Genomic DNA, 17,496 nt, shown 5'->3' with positions numbered 1-17,496 from the left:
GGACCATTTGGCTCGGTATGCGAACTGAAAGGGGTCCAGGGTGGGGGGGGGGGGATGGACTTGATGTTTGACATGACTAGCCGTTCGAAACACTTCATGATGATGGGGGTCAGTGCCACAGGGCGATAGTCATTGAAGCAGGATGGAGCAGGTTTCTTTGGCACAGGTATAATGATGGTGGCCTCGTTAATAATAATTAATGTTAAAGACATCCGTGAAGACATCCTTAAGCTCCTCTGCGCAGTCCATCAACACACGGCATGGAATGTTGTCTGGGCCTGTTGCCTTGCGGGGGGGGGGGGTTGATAGTGGAGATACTCCACTATTGGTACTCTTCCCACTTGCAGCAGACAGGCACAGAGCTTGATCGTGGGGGGTTGGTGGAGTTTTCTCTGGGTTTGTGATGTTTGTGGCTTCAAACCGTGCAAAGAAGCTGTTGAGGTTGTTGAGCAGAGAGATGTTGTCGTCGCAGATCTGTGGTGCGGGCTTGTAGTCTGTGATGTCTGAATGCCCTGCCACAGGCTCTGTTGTCTTTGAAGGGGCAGATTATATATTTTGTATAGTCCTGTGGGATAGGGGGCAGGTCTTGTATGCTCCTTTGTGGGTGGTGTAGTGTAGACCATATCCAAAAAGTGCCGCATTCCTGTCACTGCTGGCAGAGGTTGGAGGGATGTATACCATACTAGCATAACTTGAAGATGTATATGTGTGTGTACTGTTCCATTTACTGCTATTAAAACTATTTTGGTAAAAACATGTCATAACTTGTAAAAACAGGCTGCAAAGGTTAAAGTGTTTTAGTAGCACTTTATTTTTCTCAAATCATATATATTTATATCTGATATTTGACATATTGAGTCAAAATGATGTGTTGTCCTGCTATCCTTAGGGTTCCTTTAAGGAAACAGACACTTAGAAACATAGTGATAGAATCACTTAAGTTTAATCCATCACAAGCATATAAGCACCTATATCTATTTACAGTATACATGACATATGGTATGACCCTATGTATCCTAATTCTCAATTAAAAAGCTCAACACAGTCCTTAAGTCGTCAATACGGTTACAGCTAGTTGGCATTTTGTATGTATTAGTTTTGTAGCTCTAAACCATTTAATATTGTGTTTTTATACATATAACAATATGTCACTTATTTTTACCACACAGAATGGTATTTAACTTTGTAAGATATGTTTAGATTATTTTAAAAAGCCATACTGGACTCGTCGTTAGTGGATCTGATTTCATCATAGAAGATTTCATTTTAAAATCCATCGCATTGCAGCCATCCAGTCCATGCAATAATACTCTTTTAATACTAATCCACTAGTCCATCCCACTAACGCTGAATCCCGGCGACGGGGTCAAGCCAGTCTTCTGCTAACATACTGAGTTTGGATTTGGTGGTTTTCTGTGTTACAATACGCTCATAGTAGATCTGGTCCTTCCAGATATAATACACAAAAAGGGTATTTTTGGGGGGGAAATGTTAATACTGTCTTCGGTGTTTGGCCCATTGTACTTGGCTAGTACGCTTTGCTTTGGAATGACATTTCAGAAATGGAACGATGCCATTGTTTCCTCAAGGCTATCTTTCAAGATATTTTAACGTGCTGCATTAGCATGGTGTCTTTCATGCTATTCCTTCGGAACCTTTTGCTTCATGGTGCAGGTGTCCTCAGTCGGGTCCTGATGTTAGCTCTGAGGTGCTGACGTTGACAAACAGAGAGGCGGGAGGTATGGAGGTCCCATCTTTAGACAGGAGGTGAATATGTCGATAACCTTGGACAGAGAGGTGTGCATTTAGCCTACAACTTCAAAACAAACTGCATGTCAGTGATTGGATCATTAATTGCCATCTAATGTTAATATTTGACAAATTTTATCGATTCATTACATATGAATAATTATAGAATTATCATATAATATTAATTATTTAAATATTGTTCAGATTTAATATGCATGGTCCTTTTCTATCGATCATCATCAACATCATCATCATCATCAGAGTGTGTGCACATTTAACTCAGAATCGCTAGTAACTTTGGAATTATTTGATTGGACATTTTATGCTGTTGTTTGTTGTTCTATGGCATATGTCATTCCTCAAGCTCATCCCAACCTGGTCGGATGCTTGTGAAGGGAAGGGTGAACTGGCCTACGAAGTCATTCCTGGATGCCTTGTCGTGGTCCTCCACCACAAACCGAACCAAGGCCAGCCCCGGGTTGTGGACAATGAAGTTAAGAGTCTCGTTCCAAACCGGGTTAAAACCTTCAAGAGGAGAGGAAAATAAGTGGTGTTATAGAAGTGTTATATATTTCAGGTGAGCACTGTGCTCCTTCATACCACTATCCTTGTTTAATGTTGAAATCATTAGTAAACACCTCAAGCTAAAGTGACTTAAAGTAAATCAATAAGACGTTTAGACATTATTAAGGAACTAGTGTACAGTGTGAGGCATTTTACTCAAGCATGCCTACAGGTTAGTGGACGTTGGGGTTTCACCAAGCGCCTTTTGACTAGGAATCTAATAAAGCATTTTCAAACATAGTTCCCGGTATTTATGCTGTAAATTGCAGGTTCAGATTTACAGAATATGGCTCTATGTCCCCATTCATGCATGGCTCTGTGCAGAAAATATTCTGGAACATTGCAGGAAAATATGAGAGAGGGGCTTAAAACCCTAACCACTAGACTACCCTGGCCCCTATCAGAAAACATTTGTACATGTATTTATGATGAGCAACTATCCATTGGACTCTATCGGACTGTTCTCCAGTGCCAGAACACTTTGCAGCAGTGGCAAGAATACCCGACACCAGGATTGGGCGCTTATTACTCTAACCACTAAGCCAAATGACTGCAGCCATTCGCGTCACTGAATGAAAGCATTCCTATGGGTTCAGGCGTTAGGTCACCGTTGTTCTGGATGTGGCTGGTCTCCTCCTTAGCCAGGTCCTGGGGGACCCCGTAGACCTCCACCCTGACCAGCGGGTCGATGATCGAGCCCTCCTTCTGGTTCACCTTGGGGAGCTGCTGCCCACTGAGGATCTGGGTAACCGTGGAAACGCAAGCTGTCACTGGCTTACATGGCTAAACATACATGTTACATTGGGGAAAATCTCCCAATCTACGATTAAGGAGTTAGGGCATCTTAGGAGTTGATGGGGGGGGGTATCAAACGCAGAACCTTTTGATTGGGAGTCAACTACACCCGCCCCTAGACTTCACAGACCTGTATGGAGAGGCGTAGTGGAGCGTAGCCGCTGTGCTCCTGCGGCGTCTCGGGGTCGAACGGCAGCTCGCTGTCCCTCATGAAGCCAGGCTTCAAGACATAGCCACAGCCGGCGTTCTGGTGGAACAGCCCGTCGTTGAGGTCCATCTCCAGCCCCGCTGTCTGGAAGTTCAGCGCCACTAGGGGAGCAGGGACACAGTGACACATGGTGATCCAATCTAACCAAGCTTTTTAAAGAGCACTTCTGATGCTTTCAAAAAAATTATTCCTTAAATAGCAAAAATCTGAATAGATACATTTGAGAGGTGGAATAGATTCGTGCTTCCTTCATGTGGGCTCACGTTTTGAGTCTATGTTCTTGGATGGCCCAAAGACAACGTTCCGCCTGAAAAATATGTATCTTATCATAATTACAACTTTCTAAATATCTGAATATATTTTTGAAAATATGTGACTCATATTATTAAATTACAAACCTTTCATTACAATTTTATTTGGATTCCTATTCCTATTTCTAATTCACATGTCCCATACTATTAATTATTAATTTCTCATTTTAATTGTCAATGAGGTAATACTTGTATCCTCAGCTTTATCTACTTGAAACATATCGAATATAAGATACAGGATACAATCAGTTTCTTGTATCTTCAACATCAATATCTTTCTTGATCGCTGTCAAGAAAGGAGAGGATTCTGATCCTCATAGAGAGTACTCTGATCGCCATAGAGAGGATTCTGATCCCCATAAAGAGGGCCAGGGCTCACCTATCTGGCAGCCGACATTCCAGAGCTCCTGGGGGTTGTAGTTTGAAGACACCGTCCTGAGCCCACTGGGATAGATACGGCTCAATTGCCTTATGTTGTGTTGCACGAAATCTGCACCTAAAATAATAATAACAATGAGAAGTAATAATTAATAATAAATAAATACAATTAAAATGTGTTCATGAATATAGACTCTTCATTCGTAACACAGACAACAACTATACAGATACAACATTTCAAATAATATAATTAACTATTTATTATATCAATTTTTATGGTATCATCGCTCTTTGGTGTCTGGGGTATATGCATGTTAACAGGGTTTCAAATGACAAGCGGAAATAAACAGATGATCGATCAACATGACATGCTACTCCTTTTATGTACAGTAGTTAAATTGCAGATGTGCAATAGCAGCTGTAATACACCCTATTCACAAAGGCAACATCGTAGGACAAGCACAGGTGTTGTTCACAATACTAATTATGGGTATTTTGTGTACCAGTGGTACAATAAAGATGCAACCCATAATTAGTGTTATGAGCGATACCTATGTCGGTCATACGATGACTCCTCTCCTTGAGACAGACCGGAGTTGAGGAATATGAACTACGGTCACATTTACTCTATACAATCGCTATCTCTAGATTATAATACCTATTATAATACCTGTTCAAACTCGCACATAACGTCTAACTGATCACTGTCTTGATTGTTGTTGTTTTTTGTTTTTTTCTAATGCCTTGTTTTTAAATGATTTATGATGTTTTTATGCTCTGTAAGGTGACCTTGGGTGCCTTGAAAGGCGCCTCTAAATTAAATGTATTATTATTATTATTATTATAATTTACATTGACCCGAAAAGCTGAGGAGTTCTCCTGGTGGTCACATGACTTAATAGACACAGACATCAATAGTGCTCCCAGACGAATCTGCAAGCTCATGTTTTATTTGCTCTGGCATATGCGTCTCGCCCCCATCCCATTCAGACAGAATTCCATCGGACGTGGTCCGGGGCTGGCCAATTACAATCTAATGTGGGACGGATTAATATGATGAGTGTTTCCATAGGCAAATCAAACGTGCGAGCTAGAGATCCTATTTGTTACCTGCTTCCTTTGCCAGCTTCCTGGCTTTGGATTCGGACAGCGACGACATCTCGTCGCATTTGTAATGCGCCTGAGCGTGCTGGAAACCGCGGAAGTGGACACTCTTACAGTAGACCACCAGGTCTGACAGCTCTCTGGACATCTTCAGTTTTGCTTTCTGGGAGGGTTGGGAGAAAGGGAGAGATGTCTATCAGATGATCATGTTAAAGGTACCGTGCAAAGTTGGAGGTTTCACAAGTTCCAATGGATTAAAGAAAAAAAAGTGAATAGTATCAAAATAGTCAAATAGAATCAAAAATATTAGAAGAAAATTAAAAGACAAAACTATAATATAATATGTAATAGGATTTAACGAAATATAATTGCAATAAAATATCTTAATTGTCATTCATATTCTCATTATTATTATTATTATTATTATTATTAATTGTAATGAGCCATTTGCAATGTATATTCATAATGTCAACAACAACAGGCTGGAATTGTGCAACGGAGGTCAATTACAGCAGTCCACAGGGACATTGGTGGTCTCATTATCTGTGGTTTCACACATGCTCATTATCTTCCTTACTGCTGCGAATGGGACTTCTCTTCCATTTTAGCCGCAATCATTAACACTTTACAAATGAATACAATGTCATTAAATACAAATTGTTGTCAAGTTATGTATCGCTGTCTTTCTTTCTATTTATTTGACTCGTTGGTATTGATTTTATTCCTTTTTCCTCTTCACTCAAGTGTTGTTCCTTCTTCACCTGCCTTTAAATGTCGAACTGATTTACTAATGAATCAGCATCTCTAAACTGTTCAACCTCACTTTTAGCCCCTGTCTTGCAATCTGAAATAATAAAAAAGATGGGTCCATTATTTATGAAGGTGTGGCTTTACCAGCAATCCCATCTGCAATGACTTTTTGTAAGCAAAGGACACATCTTTTCAATTATTTTAGAAAGTATAGCTTCATAGTCATATTCAGCTGAAATAGACTCTACCTTCATGCTGGGGTCGGGGGGGCATTCTGCAGACCCCTGATCCGTAGATGGGCTGTCAGGGTCAGGGTTCACCGTCTCGTCCTCATCGCTAACTTCATCGGTCAGAGTTTCACAGCCAATCTTCTTGGTTTTCAGCAGGATTTTACCCTTCAGATCCTGTGGTCAACAGTAACAGTAAATACTTTGTTTTGTGTTCAAAGTTCCAACTCAAAGAAGGAAACTCAAAAGAAATCTGAAGCCTAATCTGTTATCCGTAATCCACTCAGGGTGTAAATCTAATTCTTCATTGATTTTTCCTAAATATTTTGCCAATTATTCCTGGAACATCGATCCTGTTAAGTGCTTTGACAGGAAGCCTAATGATGATTAGATTGATGGATGTCATTGATTAATAATTCAGTTTTGCCAAACATGATATATCAACCACAAAATAAGAATTGAGAATGGGTTTGTTTTAATTAAACACTGTGGTATTGGTGAATTAAAATGTCTTTTATAATAAAACATTTTGGGCCATTTTTGCGATCCCATGAGTTACGCTGATACGCTAATATTGTGTTGTAGCAATTATCTTAGGTTTTCATCCAAAGTGACTTGAATTAATTATTTATTAATAGGGAATCAAGAAGCATGTCCTTAAAGGAGCAGATAGGCATCTATATATATGCTATCTATCAAACCCAGTAACTTTCAGCTGCGACTTGAACACTGTAGCAACTACCCGATCGGGCCCCGCAAATAATTTCTTATGTTTTATATAGACCGACATACCACCACAAATTGTGTGGCTATTGCAGATTTACCCAAAGAAGGAATAAGGCTTGAGCAGCTGTAAGGTATCGTACGAGGCTATCAGCTATGGGAGGGTGTAACTATTATAAGAACTGGTTGCTTGGTTATTGTTGAATTATGGTTACCGCTTGACTTCTACGTCAGATCATATGATTGAAGCCCTCATCAAGACGGGACCACCTGCCTGGGGAGAAGGCAGCTGCTGGGGAGCCTCTCCACCGAGGGGTGCTCTGAGCAGCATGCTCCCCAGGATCAGCTCCAGGTGCTGGGCCATGACCCTCTGCTGCTCGACTCCACAGTGGTTCTCCAGAGACAGGATGAGCGGGAAGTCGGATGCCTGCAAACACAGGAAAGAGCTCTTTCAAATCAATACACAGCTACCAGCAGAAGCAAGTCGTAATAAAATTAGCATTACTGCAGTACAATAGTGTTCTCTTTCTCTCCCATGATGATGAACTTCTAAGTGGATTTATTTTTAAACTAACCACCAAGGCAGGTGCTCTTTAGAAAGGCTTTTATGGTACAACCAAGATATGTTAAACTTTATTAATTCCATATGGGACATTTGGTTAAAATAATAAAAAGGAGGCTCCATTATTTTCTTAAATAAGAATCCAACAAAGAAATATATATTTTGAAAAAACATATTTATATCCATCGTATGAGAGGAATATAATTTAATTACAGAACGTCAAGTGCTCTGAGAGAGCCTGTTGTCATGGTAACCACCTTGAAGGCGTACTCGCTGATGGTTGCGATGACGTCCCTGAAGAGGATCTTGGAGGTCAGGGTGTGGCCGTGGTAGACCACCGGCTCGTCATCGGGCCCGTCCCAGCAGTCGATCTCCACACAGCGACAGCCCCGCTTCAGGGCCCTGGGAACAGGTGCATACACACAAAGATGAAACACGGGATAACGCACACACACAACCACACAGATACACACAAACACACAGATACACACACACACAAGCACAGTTACACACACACAACCACACAGATACACTCAAAACCACCACACGCACACAAATCCGAACAGACACAAAGATACAAACACAACCACACACACACACACACACACACAAACACACAAACACACAGTAACAAACACACAATCACACAGATACACACACAACCACCATACACACATACACACAAACGGATACACAAACAACCACACGTATGCACACAAACACACCCAAATGTTCACATTGATCAAACAAACACATGCACACAGAACCATGAGCAGCTATAATAAATTGAGTTATGGTAACAGCTATTAAACAACCTTGGGCATGGTTCTATAAACTGAAATACACACACCCACACACACACACACACACACACACACACACACACACACACACACACACACACACACACACACACACACACACACACACACACACACACACACACACACACACACACACACACACACACACACATCATCTTGTCTATGTGTGTGTATAGTTTGGTGTTCCTGTCACTAACAGGATCGTAGGAATTCTCCCCATAACACTCAGGAAATGAAACAGGCTTTAGGTTTAACCCTCTGGAGGTTTTCTGGAGCAAAACTCAAGAGCCGCTTTCTCCCCAGGTCCATAGGAGTCTATGTTCGGGGTATAGTCTGAGATATGTTCCAACCCCAGCTATTGGGTCACTATTCCGATTCAAAGTAAATTATTTGCTGTAAGTTTCAGTAGGTAACCCTCTACTAGTAGAAGCAAAGTCTTTCTAAATTCTATGAATATTCTCCTATTCCATCCATAAAAAGGCTAAAAAATACACTTGTATCCTTCGCAACTTGATAATAAATGTAACTAGATACATTTAATTCATGAGTAGGTATCGTGGTCAGGAATGAAGATAATGGGGTTCGAACCTAAAGCTCGCTCAAGTCACCCTCAACACCATGCTATCCAAACAGCCTCTCACCTAATATATATATATATTAACATTGTGATTGACGTCGTGCTTACTGTATGTATGCCTCCAGGCTGCTCTGGCCCCTGAGCTGGTCCTCCAGCAAGTAGGTATTGTGGGAGGAGGAGAGGAAGTAGTGGCTGAGCGGTTGGCTCATGTCCTGGTAGAGGTCCTTGTGCTCCGTGTTGAAGATGGAGCCCTCCTGGGAACACAGATACAGCTGGAAGCCGTCCAGAGACATGGAGCCCTGGCTCCTGGCTGCTCCCACAGAGAAGAAAAAATGGCGTGAGCGGACACAGCCAACAACAACACAGCATTTTGACAACCTTTTATGTGCAAATGTGTAAGTACATCAAGTAGAGCCCAAATGAGAAAGATATTCTACTGACCAGCCCTGGTTTGAATAAATGTTTTGAATACGTCCGAATTGCACGTGTAAAGGATGTTTCCCCATCTAACAGCTGATTTCAGGCGCAATATTTGACAATTTAGGCCTTTTATATGTCAAATACGTGTCCAGAAATGTTGTAGTCTGACTATTTAGTAGATGATTAAATCCGAAGCAAAATCTGGTGATTTGTTATGGTGGTTCCTTATTTTTTCTAAATCTGTGTCTTATTCAGTCTCTCTTTCGAACTTGGTTTCAAACTCAAAACCAAAATAGCTATTGCATGTTGTTCCTGTCTATTTTGGGTGTTGTGTTTCCATCACTGACATTCAGAGCTCAAGCAGATAAATACCAGCGTCTACTGCAGAATCATCTGTCTTTGGAATTAATGCAGATTGTAACCATTCCCACCAAAGACAGAAACCAGATGTTAGTGGGTGTTGGTGGGTTTCTTGTCCAGTGGGAAAAGGGTTTTAGACCCTCCCATGTGTTACAACCACACTGATGGCTCGCAGACCACAAAGGGTCTACCTCATCCCACAGTGGTCCTTAAGGGCGATCACCACAATGTTAACCACGGGACCCTCACCCATCTCAGAGGGCTCGTAGCGGTCCATGAGCTCCTGGGCGTGCTCCACGCAGCCGTCCCCCTCCTGCTGCTCAATCCGCAGGATGTTCTCCAGCTCGCCACGGCTCAGCATCTCCCCGTCGCTGGAGTAGTCCTGGAACAGCTTCCACACCTCGTCGCGCTGGGTCAGCATCTTGTAGAACATGACAAACTCGTCGATCTCCAGCGACGAGCTCATGGACGTGTCAGCCATCTGCAGACGTGGGAGTGGGATTCAGAGGTAAGAACAGAATGTGTGCCGGGTTTTGTTTGGACATGGGCGTGCTTGGGATGGGGAGGAAATTTGTTGGAATTGATGTTGGGTTTATAATATGAATTGACTCACATCCTCATTGAAATCTGCATTGAACTGAGATTCTCACAGTTAATAAACAGATAATATAGAAGTACTAATTATGTATTTATTACCATTATGATGAAGCCAACAGGACCAAGGCCTGGGAAAATGTCAAAGTATCTCCAGACAGACACAGAGATCAAGTTCAAGTTCAAGTTCAAACAACTTTATTTGTCCCGTAGGGCAAAGAGATATTCGTAATGATAGAAAGACCAATAAGAGGTTATCTTTTTGATAGACTGGTCTGCTTTTAAGAGATGTTCTGATTGGTGGATTGATCTGCAGTAAGAGCTAAAAGTGATCAACAGTAAGTCTTACGGTAAAGAGGTAAAAAGCGTGGTCCTCGTTCATGTCCACATTCATCATCTTCAGCAGTTTCCTCACTTCCTTGAAGTTCATCCTTCCATCTTTGTTTTTATCCGCCTTCAGGAACCAATCCCACACCCACCTGAGGACTGGTTAGGGAACGTCTCTTTGACTGATAGTCCTGGGAAATAATGGGCTTGGTTTTCCCATTGTTTTTGTTAAACACACACACACACTCAAGAAGAGGGGAGAGAGGAGGAGTGAAAAGAGGGGGAAGAAGAAGGAGGATGGGGGAGAGGAGAGGAGAGAAAAGGAGAGGGGAGAGAGGAGAGAAGAGGAGGGAGGAGAAGAGGAAGAGAAGGGGAGAGAGAAGAAGAGCAGGAAGAGCGGGAGAGGGCAGAGAGAAAAAAGGAGCGGGAAGAGAGGGGGAGGAAGGTATCATAAGGGTGGAGGAGAGGAGTGACTACACAGACAGATCATTATGGACCTGTTCGCTTGTAATCCAAGGCTCTGAGAAGGATACTGGTCCAGTCTCTCCTTCTCGTCCATGTTCTTGGCCTTGTGGATCAGCTTGCGCATGCCCCTGACCCAGGCCCCTGCCTCCTCGGGGGTCTCGGCCACCAGGTCCAGGTTGCCCTGGCGACCACGGAACTCCAGCGTGAAGCAGAGGTTGGGGGGGAACTCATCGGCAATGCTCTGCAGGACCTCTGACTGGTGGCCCTGCCGCACCGCCTCCACGTCACTCACCAGGACTGGACAGGGGGTGCAGAGCAGTAGACCGTGGGGTTAATGAGAATATGTAAGGATCAAGTGTATAGTAGTCATATGCACATTCATTGAACAATGAACAGCAGCCTGTAATGGCAATGAAATGCTTGAATGATTGAAAAGCAGGCGCTTTAAATCAGAGCGTTTTGTATTTTATGCATGTCATAAAGAGTAGGGGCTAGGACTCACACACACACACACACACACACACACACATAGACACACATAGACACACACACCACGCACACTCACACACACACACACACACACACACACACACACACACACACACACACACACACACACACACACACACACACACTCACAGCCAGGTGTACTTACAGGTGGAGTGGCCTCTCCCTGCCCACCTGGACTTGTACCAGATGTTCAGCCCATCCTCCAAGAGCCGGAAGTGTCTCGGTTTCTTCCAGGAACGGGACTTGACCTTCCTGAAGGTCGACCCCGCCATCATCACCTCGAGGTCAGCATCATCTTTGTGTCCTGAGATAAGGCAGGGAATTTGGGGTATTGATGTCAATTGATTACCAGCTGAAATCACTGGCTAGTGCTACTGCTACATATACAATTAGTTCCTTTTTTAATCGATAATATATGAATTTATGAAATTGCTCAACTTTATTGAGAGTGATAACACACGATAAGAGAAAATAATAGACTGATCCCAGACAGGAAATGTGGGTGTCACAGCACTATTACCAAATAGTAGTATAATAATTCAAAAGGGATAGATACACATTTAATCTATAACAATATTCAGAAATCACTGATTCATTAGGTAACACAGCAGCCTGTTCTGTATAATGCATCACATTTTTTTGTGAGTTTAGTTTTTCGAAATGATTTACACACGTGAAAGTTGAGGAGGATCCATCGCGATCCTTGATGAAGTCTACGCAGTGAAAACGTACCCCACCTGCAAACGAGGATAGATCACAGAATACGTATCAGCATAACACAGATTCATTGTTGGAACAAGGATCCCCCTGGAGTGCTCCGGCATGGTCCACTTAAAGCCTTGCTTCGTTCTATTTCAATTATTGATAATATCTGAACAAACGAGGCAGCTACACGATGACAGCTCATCCTGGCCAAAGAAATCTTTTAGACAAAACTCACGACAACTACGAAGTCCCACGTTGCAAATAAATACACATAGGCTGAGAGCGATATAAAGACATAAGCATCAACTCCTATGAATTCCGGTCGGACTTCCAAACCCACAATTCTCACAGATTGTCATACTCTTTTATATATATTTCCTCATTTGTTAGATCTAAATCGCCATGGACTTGAAATAGGTCACTAAATCTTTTTCGAATCAGATGTCAATGATTACTGGGTTGGTAATCATTTACATTAACAAATCACAACGGTGTCCGCGACTCGCCCATTGGAAACGCCGCCTGAATCAAAGCACCATCTGCAAGCAACCAGTGTCCATCTGCGGCTTGTCTCCATGACGACCGTCTCCTTTGGCGGCCACCCTAACCCTAACCCATTGGATTCACCTGGGTTTGAATTTGATTTTCTTAACCATCATTTGCCTAACAAAATATTCAAACATTTTATTTGAGCTTTCTCCTATTCAAGTAGTGTACTGCTTCTGCCTCACAAATGTATGGCTGTGATTTGTTAGATTATTATTTTTTTAAACAAATTGTATTTCTTCAATATTGTTTTTCTGCTTTTCTTGAGTAGCAATTTGCATTGTAGCAGGAAAAGTAAATAGCCTAAAGTGGGATGGATTTATTGATTTAAAACCAGCAGTGGACCTCAGCCTTGCCAACTGAGCATAAAGGCATACTTTCAGTGGGTAAATCCCCCTACATCAATTATTATCAGTATTATCTTAGTATAAAAGTACTATAGTCCTGAGACAGATGGCGACGTAGAGTTGATTACTGAATTGATTTCAGTGGCATTTGTAGGAAATGGCATGACAGGCAAGCATGCCACAGAACATCTGGTTGCAGTTTTTTGTACCAGAGTAGAACACAATACAAGATTTAATTTTTTACATGAATACCATCTCATAATTTGTCAGTAAACCCCTTATTGGTGTTGTTGGGTGGGATCTGAGTGGAGGTCTTTTTGCCTGTTTGAGGCTGTAGGATGGGGCCATTCCTTTGTACCCAGAGGCCTATGTACCGAGCGTCCTATGCTCGCCAGAATTATATGGTACATAATGGGAACATGCGGAAGACTCTAATGTTCCCCAGTTCTACACCTGTATTCTCCCAGCCTCCTATGTTCACCAGCTCTATCTAGCACATTATGGGATTCTCAAAAATATTTTTCCCAGCTGTGTCTTCGCTAATTACGAATGGGCTATTGTTGGAACTCATCAAATTCGTTTTCTGCTACCCAGCCCGACAGTATGGCTCTCAATATAATGGGTCTGCATTTTATTAATGGTTGGAGTCATGGATCACCAAAGGTCAAGGCTAAATAGGTGAAAACTAGCCAACCTAACTGATAAAATGATAAAAACATCACATTATGATTTAAGTATCTAAGTCAATCCAGTTTGTTTTTGCTTCCAACTAGTATTTTTTCTGCTTTTAACCATAGTTGATTTTGAACACCATTTTCTATATTAAGAGCTCTTCTCCTTTTTTTTCTTCGAAATAACAATGAATTCGAAAAAGGTTTTCATGGAAAAACAATGTGTGTTATTTTTTCTCCATTAACAAGATGCCTCTAAAGCAAAGCTCTTCCCTTTATGGAGTGCGGTTGCTGCTGTTTATCAGTCCAGGGCCATATGATTTCAAGTACGGGATCAATGCAGGTATCTAAGTTAGACGTTACCAATTTACCAATTTATCAATGTTGACAAATTATATGTGGGATTTGCATCTGAACAGCACCAACGTCCTGAGGTGCCTGTACAAAGTCTACAAACGTATAACAACATGATCATTCTAAAGATTTGAGATATCTCATTCATTCAAAAACAGAATTCAGGGATACAATCTCTTTTATTCAGAGAAACTAGAGCAGAAAAAAAAATCTGACAATCCTGAGATACTAATCTCATTAGCTCAAAAAAACAGGGCAAATATAATTTTCCAGCCTATTCATTATGCTTCTGTAGGTCACTGACATGTCAATGCTGAAAGGACCAATACCAATGCAGTGGTGTTAGAAAGAACATGGGCATTTTTTCAAGACCTACAAAATATATTTGATGAAATTATTACCATTGCATGATTTTCTTTTCCGTTCATACAGCTGTTTTTAAAGCCCTGTTCCAGTAAAAAAAAACTAACTAGATAATATTGAAGGTGTTCGGGTCTGTGGGACCAGTTTTCAGTTTTTAGCTTTATAAAAGTGATACAAATAATACTTTTTTTGAACTAAGATTCATTGGCTTTGGCTCATTTTCTGTGAGGAACATAAATCAGAAAACATTTTCAAGAACCCCCCCCCTGTATACCCCCCCCATCACATTTATATTACACACAGGGTGTTCGGGTCCAGTGGACCCGGAGCTAGTTTAAGTGTGGAAATCATAGGTTCTGTGCACCCTCATTTTCCCTTTCTCCTCTGTGTGTGTGTGTGTGTGTGTGTGTGTGTGTGTGTGTGTGTGTGTGTGTGTGTGTGTGTGTGTGTGTGTGTGTGTGTGTGTGTGTGTGTGTGTGTGTGTGTGTGTGTGTGTGTGTGTGTGTGTGTGTGTGTGTGTGGAGAGTAAAGCAGGTGAATGGGCCCTTGGTGTGAGCACCCACAGCGTGCACCCACTGTTCCCGCACAAGGTTGCAACATTGGAGCACCCAACACTATCTACACCCTCCATATTCCCACACATTTCACCCTCTGTCTTGCGGGAACCAAGCTTGGGGATCTGACACTATAAAAAATCTCTGTAAGCTTGGTTCCATACCACAACTGATCAAGATGGCAAAGCGATTCTCTGTTCAGACTGCCTTACAGTTGATATTTGAAGAGACAGAGGGTTTTGATGGTGATGCTGAGGAAACAGTTTCAGAAAGTGAGGATAACATTTCTGAAAATTCAGAGTCTGACACTGAGTTTGAAGAGGAGGATCAGCATCAGCCAGCTCCGAAACGTAAAAGACAAATACACTATATACATAATACATAATAATATAAAACACAATATACATGCAACCAGTGCAAAAAATACATATGCAATACACACACAGTGAGACTCTGCACATGTGTGGTATCGACTGATATACGTATAATGGCTGTGTTCAAAGGCTTTAATGTGTTGTTCAGACAGATGTTATTGAGTATGTTTAAATTTCTAATGATGTTGATAATTTCCCAGTTATGCCTGTTTTATGATGCATTTCCTTATTTTATTACATGCTAATACGAAAATAAACAAAAACGAGTGGCACCTCTATTCATAAATGTGATTTAACAAAGGTAAAGGGAACAAATTTAACATATGTGTTGTTTATATTACTTGCAATTGGGTTGAAGTAACCATTTGGTGAGTATTTTAAAAAAAAGTTAGATTATGTTGAATTAAAAGGCCTAAAATGCAATGGGTCCACCAGACCCAGCAGCACCTCCTGTGTAACAAAAAAACGAACACCCTATGAGGGTTAAATAGGCACAGGATCCGAGGAACCTAGGACCAGGGAAGTTCAGACCCCTTGGAACTTGGTACCCTGGGGAAATATATATACTTCCTTTAGGAATGGGGGAAGGGATTTCATATAATGAGGTCTTTGACTGAAGCCTGTTGAGTCTCTTATTTTGAGACTTGAATAATATAATAAAAACAAACATCAGACTGGATGAAAGTCAGAGGAAACATGAACACTGCAAGACAAACACTCTGGGAACCAGCCACTTTACTTCCTGCTGCTATCTGTGCCTGCCGGATGGATCAAACACTTCCTCGAAGGGAAGGGCTTTAAGATAGCCTTTTCCTTTCACAGACCCCCTGGAAATACGAAAAAGGAAGGCTCCATTTTCACTGCGCTTTACATTGCTAGTACACAATGACAAAGAGATTCCACCTCATTCAACCAGTGAAGGTACCGAGGGAACACAGATAACATGTTCAGCTGTGTATACTGATTTGCATGTGGTAGGCCTATACTGCAGTGAGGCAGAGAGTGTGAATAGGGATGTCTATATTTTACTGGGGGGTTAACATTCACTTTAGAGCAACTCAATCTGCTTCTTTCATCATTTAGTTTTGTTACCAAAAATGCATTACTATTAACAGAAATGTATCTTCATCATCATCATTTTAACAACAATAAACAAACAAAATATACCAAATCACAACATATGACAACAAATTTCAAATCACCACAATGTTTGAAACATAGCAGCTGCTATCATATGTGTTATTTTTAGAACCATGGTCACATGATTTGACAGACAGACAAACGGACTGTTCCAGGGATGAGTCATACGGGGGCGGGGGTCACTTTTTGCTGTCCAAACAGAGCACTGACCACACACAACCACACATGAAAACAAAAACGCATAGGAAAACTGTGCCACTGAACAGAGCACATTTAGAAAAAAAGTTACTTAAACTATCCTCTGAGAGAACTCCTTAGTCCATATACCAAACTCTCCATTAAAACAGTTCTGCAAAGAATCCTAGAGACAAATGAAAGCCAACCACAAGCCCATTAAAGTCCCATTCCTCTGCCATGGGGGGAGTGCTGTGCAGGGTAAATTGGAACCAGACAGTGAAATATGAGACTTATCAGAGCACATCAAATCAGCCAAGTAAACAGGCCACTAGGGTTTACTAAGAGGGAGAGAAATGACGCACAATGAAGATGAACATGGACAGGATTTAGTCAAACCAAAAAGAGATGGACATACTCACCAAAGCTAGGTGTTCCCTCTGCTGGGTCGCCAGCTAAGGTGAGGAGAGAAGCAGGCTCTGGCAGATCTCCACTAGATAGGGTCTGGAGAGTAGACTTTTCTCCAGAGGTCTCTGACTGAAAAAGTGTGGCCAGAGTCAAGTCATCTTCCTGAGCATGTGTGCTGGGAGTGGCCGGGGGGGGGGGGGGGGAGTGCCAGTCTTGCACAGAGTCTTCAGGAACTGGGAGTGTCCAGTGAAAATCTGTCTTCCTCTCTCTCACTTTCTCTTCTGTGGCTGCTGGTTTCCAGGAAAATCTGACTCCTATACACAGCCCCACGCTGGTACAGACCCAGCCCTTCTGCTCCTTCTTTCTATATGCCCCTTACCTCTGCATCGGCTGCAGACTCACTCAATATGCT

The 17,496-nt window shown here is 41.9% G+C and overlaps 1 protein-coding gene across 1 annotated transcript; it reads right to left on the bottom strand.

Annotated features, from left to right (window-relative positions):
• Positions 1-407: 407 nt before the first annotated feature.
• On the bottom strand, positions 408-17,489 carry plcd4b (phospholipase C, delta 4b). Its single transcript, XM_056579690.1, has 16 exons — positions 17,099-17,489; positions 12,122-12,185; positions 11,594-11,752; positions 11,007-11,235; positions 10,496-10,625; positions 9,802-10,033; positions 8,881-9,082; positions 7,629-7,773; positions 7,084-7,236; positions 6,108-6,263; positions 5,116-5,272; positions 4,007-4,123; positions 3,239-3,417; positions 2,922-3,054; positions 2,125-2,274; positions 408-1,784 (listed from the first exon to the last, which is right to left on the bottom strand). Exons 2-16 carry the CDS (start codon positions 12,141-12,143, stop codon positions 1,681-1,683), a joined length of 2,268 nt encoding a protein of 755 aa, XP_056435665.1. The 5' UTR covers positions 12,144-12,185; positions 17,099-17,489; the 3' UTR covers positions 408-1,680.
• Positions 17,490-17,496: the final 7 nt, after the last annotated feature.

The sequence above is a fragment of the Gadus chalcogrammus genome, chromosome 20 (assembly GCF_026213295.1).
Source record: "Gadus chalcogrammus isolate NIFS_2021 chromosome 20, NIFS_Gcha_1.0, whole genome shotgun sequence".
In the NCBI taxonomy this organism is placed as follows: domain Eukaryota; kingdom Metazoa; phylum Chordata; class Actinopteri; order Gadiformes; family Gadidae; genus Gadus; species Gadus chalcogrammus.
This window is presented reverse-complemented; position numbering and strand designations above follow the sequence as displayed.